The 6947-nt window shown below is 34.1% G+C and overlaps 1 protein-coding gene across 1 annotated transcript; it reads right to left on the bottom strand.

Moving 5' to 3' along the window:
• Positions 1-1300: 1300 nt before the first annotated feature.
• On the bottom strand, positions 1301-4335 carry LOC134283105 (follistatin-like). Its single transcript, XM_062765541.1, has 2 exons — positions 3752-4335; positions 1301-2087 (listed from the first exon to the last, which is right to left on the bottom strand). The coding sequence occupies exons 1-2, from the start codon at positions 3981-3983 to the stop codon at positions 1621-1623; spliced, it is 699 nt and encodes a 232-aa protein (XP_062621525.1). The 5' UTR covers positions 3984-4335; the 3' UTR covers positions 1301-1620.
• Between the last annotated feature and the right edge of the window lie 2612 nt (positions 4336-6947).

Raw genomic sequence — 6947 nt, 5'->3', positions numbered from 1 at the left:
ACACCAAATCTGATTAGGCAAACCGTATATTCTAAAACGATTGTTAACTTTGTCGGTAGGAATTTCTAGAGTGAAGAAATTGAATAATTAAAGGTGCCTTTGGAATCTCACAGACTAAAACAGTTCTTTATTTTATTTAATATACTATCTAGAATGTCAAGAAAACCAGTCTTGTAGTCACAATTTGCATCATGTATCCCTATGTAGCCTTTTGCTTTTGAAACCACTGTAGACCTATGATTGACAAGTACGTCGTATTTTTGTTGTCTTTCAAAAGACCCCCCAAAAATTGTTTCATCTTGAGATTTGTATATTAATATTTTGCAACAATAATGTTACAACATTTGTCATATTTGCGTTACAGAATTTTCCATATTTTTACAAATATGTTTTAGCTTTGGATCCTGGAAGATGAGAATTCGAATTGATTTTTGCTTTATTATTCTGTACGGGATTTATTTCAGTGTGCCTTTATAATTTTCTTAAGGATATCCGCTCCTTAGCCAGGAAGGACAACTCTTTGAATTGTTATTTAATTTAAAAAGTATCAACAAGAAGCACGACATTGAAAATTTTCCGAGCAACACTATAGAAAATGCATAGTTGTTGTTTCTATTCGAGTTTCCTGAGTTACAGAATTTTCCATATTTTTACAAATATGTTTTAGCTTTGGATCCTGGAAGATGAGAATTCGAATTGATTTTTGCTTTATTATTCTGTACGGGATTTAGGGATAAGCTTCAGTTATAGTGCCTTTATAATTTTCTTAAGGATATCCGCTCCTTAGCCAGGAAGGACAACTCTTTAAATTGTTATTTAATTTAAAAAGTATCAACAAGAAGCACGACATTGAAAATTTTCCGAGCAACACTATAGAAAATGCATAGTTGATGTTTCTATTCGAGTTTCCTGAGTATATATTAGAGATCTGACAATTTTCCCACTATCATGATTAACTATAATGATTAATTTTGAAGAAATACTGTGGGCAAAAAGCATTACTTCGTGAATTCAGAGATATTTTTGTGAGCATCTACAATCACTTAACTGCTGATTTTATTAAGATGAGGACTGGACTACCTTAGGTCACTTTTACATTATTTAAATTTTATTCCCATTAAGGGTGATTTCTCCGGTCCATTTTTGTTTTCAAAAGCAACGATTTTGAAATGTGTAAATTTTTTTTAGTTTGACTTTCTTGAAAATTCTACAACTAATTGGACAATCACATAAATTATACTCCAGACGCGTGATCAATGCAGGTATATTAAAAACCTGAATGAAACAAAAACGCGAAACAAAGCCTTTTGATGTTTTATATAAAAATAAGTAAACAATTAAAAAACAAATTTTCTCTACAACTAAGGTGCCTTTAAGGCTAACAAAATACAAAAGTATACATCTTAACAATACAAAAGCTAGTTTTGTTTATTAAACAGAAGGACAGGGTAAAACATTTTAGTATTTAGCAGGAAAAGTCTACTGAACTGTGATGATACATATATGTACATGTATTTGAATACTGACCATTTATAAAGGATAAAACTTGCAAAAGAAATATAAAATCATTTAACATATTCACAATAAATAATGTATTTAGTGTTCTATGATAACAACAGGTCATGTCCTTTTCTTTGATTTTCTAAATTTTCTCTGTGATAGTCTCTTTCTATTATGGCGCCTCTTTCTACGTTTTAACTTTTTATCTTTGTTTTTCCTTGCTTTTTTCCTATTTCGTCTCTTCTTTCGTTGTCTTTCTCTCCTTCTCTTCTTCTTTTCGAGTTTTCTGTCCTTCCGCCGACGGCTGCGGATGTCGAATTCTCCGTCGGGATATTTATTTACACCACTGTGTTGCGTGGCGACCATTCCACATGTCCCCCTGTGTTGCACTCGTATGCGTTTACCTAAGGTACATGAGGACACTCTCATATGACACCGGGACTGATACGTGTTCCCATCACTTCCACACACTTGTTTGTTACTTCTTCTACATATGAACAAATTTGGGCAAGTACATAATGGGAGTCCTTGCATATTCTCCATACAGACTTTTAATTTTGGACATTTTACTTGCTCACATGCACCGCCTGTAATATAAAGGAACAGTTAATAGACACATTTGACAGACTGATTAACAAGATCATTTATGTTCTTTTTAAATATCTAAATTGATTTCTAATAACTGTGTGTTTTAAAACAATGGTGCCTTGTCCAGGATTAAAAGTCTTAGGAGTATTATAGGTAACGTTCGATTATAACGGTACGGTATCTATTTCTTTATATAACACAGGTTCCTACTGTGTGATAAGTCATGCAGATGTCAATCGAATTACGATAATCATTCTAATTATCAACATAGCAAATATACGACCTTGAGATAAGATTCATAACTGCACGGAAATGTTGCAAATTGAATCTTAAACAACGCTGCTTAAGGTGCAAATAACATTTGTTGGTTCACATCCGAGATAAATTGGTTTGGGACAAAAACAGATTCTTGTAATCGGTAAATAATTTAATCTGCTAAAAACTGATGGAGAAATTCTCTTCAAATAGTCGACATGTTGTAGCATTGTTTCTGGTTTATCCACAGTGAGACACGAATGTCTGGTTACTCAACAAAAACACCTCGGCTACACTCAGTGGCTATATTGCCAAGTAAAACACGTTAGGTCGGCATAGATCAGCTGTACATCTTCTCCTAATCTAATTTATTTCTTTTTCATCGGGTTGTTGTCTACTCTGATAACTGAACTTTTAACATCGGGAGGAAAAAGCGAATTATTGCACGGCGTGTCTGGTTTCAGTATAGACATATTTACACATGCACATATGGATAAAAGTACATGTTCATATATACGAGTAGTTTATCATTTCATTTAGAGTCAAGTTTCTATACTGAGCACTATAAATAGATTTTAATCATAAACGTGGTATTTTTTCTAAGACCACATAGGTATGACTGGATAAATTACCTCTTCGTGGGAGTTGGGAGTGTAAAATATGCAACATTTGGCAAACAAATATACATTTCTTTAAAGGGCGAATTTTTTGGTGATTTTTCCCGCTAAAATGACAAAGTTCTTGGTCAGGTGAAACAATACGAGTATATATTTTTTCGCCAGGGGATGAACTAATTTCAAAATCTGCAATTTGTTTTAAATATGTTTCAGGTACAAATTTATTACTATACGATCCATTCCCTTGACGGGTATATATTATAAGATGAGTGGTACTGTTACATATAAGTAAATCAAGCTTATCGTGGTTATTAGTAACGTATCACCTATCGTCTAAGCTAAGTAGACTTAAAAAATTCTAGATCAAGATTCGTCTGACTTTGTAGGTTATTCAAACACGCCGACCAGGTGATTATTACAGTTTACTGCTCTTATCAAACGTTACGTAAGAATTTTTTTAATTTTACAACATGGATATGCTAAGAGACCCATACGTGAGACTAATAAACCCTTTCCCATATTTTTCCCATTCAAACTGGTTTAGTTTTAAGGTCGGATTCGCGGTGTTCTCCGTGTTTGGTAGCTTCGAGGCAGGCCTTGCCCCAGGTAAACGCACTAAAAACCTCGTCATCTGGCAATAAAACACTAGTTTTCTGCCAAAATACGCTCAGAAACAGACGGTATTCAATTTATTTGTCTCGTCGTGTCAACAAGGCTTTAAAAATGTAATACTAAATAATAGGTATACACACGAACAACATGCAAATAAACTATCAATTCCATACATGTACCTTGTTTTACTGATGATACTTTAGGATGTTTCCAAGTATCCGAGGAACATTTGGAACAGCATCCGCACTCATCCTTGACTATATCCCCGCCACAGTAACTCAGCTTGTTGCATTTAGAAACATCACATTCTTTTGGACATTGGAAATATGTATTAACGGGAAAGTCCACCGAGTGCACTGTAGTCACTGATACAAACGTCCATAGTAAGAATACGGGTAGAGAATTCTCCATAGTGAAATTTTAATTTGATAACGATTTACAATCTACATTGGAACTTTGAAACTTTTCGTTGGAGAAGAAACTATAACAATTATTATACGGTTCTACATGTTGTGAAACTTCATACTTCTTTCTTGTCAAAAATATGATGAATCCACACCGCCGTCGCACACGTCGGTTTTATAGGTAGACTGCCGATTGGCTGAAAGAAAAGTCTTTCTTCCATTGGTTCAACGGCAGTGCGCAATGTCATTCAGATTTTTTTCCGATTTTCATTCATTAATTAAAATTCATTGCGGTTGAGTTTTTTTTATCACCTCTTCTTCATTAAGCCTTCGATAATTATCGCCTTCTGAGTTTCAAGTCCTTTCAAATTAACACCGAGAGATCGGTAGGTGGTAATACCTTTCAAATCTCGAGCGACAATCTTGCCTTCTAACTATGTTTAAATTTGGTTCAAGTCGTTTAACCCAAGTTAGTTTAAACAGCAGTGGAAAACACGTTAGACAAGAATAAATATTAGTTTATGCAGAAAAATGAGATGGAGGTTTGCGCACCTTGCCAGTGAATGGACGCGCTGTATAGTGTGAGGATTATAGGACAAAACACTGGAATGTCTGATCCACAGGATAAACACACACTGTCTGAAGTGGGGTCACAACTTAATTGTATCTGATATGTTTAAATATACCCAGTTTTCTTAGGTTTTTCCGAGTCATTTTTGTTCAACCCATAAACATAAATTAATTTAGAAAAAAAAAATATATTGTCCAAATCCCTTCATTAATGTTCTAACATCAACAAAATATTGTAGAGTGTGACCACGCCGTCATCTCTATGGGTCATGATTTGTGTGTAAATAAATGATGGGCATTTTGAAATTAAAAAAAAGTACAAATAACAAATTAAATTAGATAAACTTTATGACTGTCGTGCGACAGAAGATGAATTTCTATGTCTGTCTGTTTGACTCTATATAGTGCCTTGTAAACTTTTCAGTTGTTTTCCTTTTCCGAAACCACTCGAAAAAAATCAACCATTACAACCATCATTGGATCTCCAGGAGTCGCGTCCGAGGGGAGATTATGCAAGAAAAACTGAAATTTGTAAAAGCTTCCCAAACAATTGTGAATTCTACATATTGTTCAAATCACCCCGCCCGAGGGAGGGTTTAGCAACAGTGAGACATTACAAGGGGAAATGCGGGATAAAATATACTGTATTTAAAAAAAAAATTCAAGGTCATTCTCCGGTAGTACTGGCTTTATATTGTCTAAATCGTGACTTCTGGGAAGGGAGGGGGCATGGTAAATAGGGAAAAAATGTTCATAGTCTCACGAAGAACAGTTATGTAATGAGTAGTGATGTTTCTGCATGCAGCCTCAAGTTTGTTTAAATTATCTAACGTGGGGTCACAACATAGGGTCGAATTAAAACGTTTAGATAACACTTAATAAGGGGGAGGGGGTAGATCAATTAAATTAATTTTTAAAAGAATCTCAGAACCTGGACCAAACAAAATCTTATTTTTATTTATTTATTTTATTTATATATTAGTTTCACATGCACAACGTAGACTCTTTATTAAGTTATGCACCTTATCATTAGAGTGAGAAAAATAAAATAGAAAATCTCCGAAAACTTGTATCTAGAAAAAAATTTCTCCAAAACAATAAGGATTTTTAAGTTATGTTGATACTGAAGCATCCCCATGTTTATTTTCAAATTCGACAATATCCTGGCCCCTTAATTTGGTCTAAGATGGGGCTGCAACAAGGGATCAAGCTTCTTCATGAGAATGAAGAGAAGGGAAGAGATGAAGACTTCGAAATAGGTGACCTGCTCGTCTGGGATTCAACAAAAGTACAGAGTTCGTCATTCCAGGTTTACATTTACGATAGAGAAGGAAAATGAACAATGATACTTGTCAGAGCTAACTAGGCCTACAGACATTTGTAGAGGGTGACGCCCGTTGCTTGTTCATTCTTTTTTCTGATCGAGAGCAGAAAGTCTGCAGTTCTAACAAAGCAGATTCTTAAAATTTAATGTAATTTTAACAGACCAATTACTTGAACAAATTTGGGTGTGACAAAAATAAGAAATACCAGAGTGAAACATGAAATGCACCAAACGCAATAAAACAGGAAAATGTTTATTGGTGCAAAGGGCCAAAGAAGGAATTGCAAATGCAAACAGAGACAGTGGATTGTGCTTAGCAAGAAAGAAAAAAAAACAGACTCTATTGTTCGATGGAACTAAGATTTAGGCTTCTTCAAAATGTACGTGTACAGGGTCACATTTTCAGGTCACATTAAACAATTCTCGCTCAAAATCTGCATTATCTCTCTTAATGACCATTGCAACACCTCTCAGAAATGAATGTGTGCAAATATCAAATATAATGATCCTCGTAAGGAAGAAAAAATTAGAACAAGAATGAAATAGCAAACAAATAAACACGAAATAAAAAATAATAAATAAATCTACTTTTAATTGCAGTGAATTAAAGAATTGGCTTTAGACACTAGACAGGGTGGTTTGTATTTAAATTCACACAAACACCATATTTGAACATTTTTTGTGCGATAATTTTTTGGAAAGTTCAAAAACCCCATTTTTAACATCTGACTAACTATATACACGCTTTGTATCCTTTTTTTCTTTTTTGTTCCTTCCACCTCGGAACCAATAAATACCGAGAATATGTGAATTTTTATGAACTTTTTTTCTTACACTCATGGAACAAGTCCCCACGTAAGGACTCACTATAAGGGGATTCATTATGTTCATTTTATTCCAACCCTGGAATACCATCTTATCATTTCCACACCTTTCTCTCAAATTTACATGTAGATATAGGAAGCAGGTGCGATATATTGTACACACGTGACTATACAATGACATGTAAACATTTATACCAATAGAATACTGACCCCTAGTTAAATATGACTCAATGCATTATTGAACTTTTAAACA

Source organism: Saccostrea cucullata, unplaced genomic scaffold (assembly GCF_032062105.1).
Source record: "Saccostrea cucullata isolate Sc308-1 unplaced genomic scaffold, CSIRO_AGI_Scuc_v1 ctg326, whole genome shotgun sequence".
Taxonomy (NCBI): Eukaryota; Metazoa; Mollusca; class Bivalvia; order Ostreida; family Ostreidae; genus Saccostrea; species Saccostrea cuccullata.
Note: the sequence above shows the minus strand (reverse complement) of the source record. Positions and strands in the feature narration are given on the sequence as shown.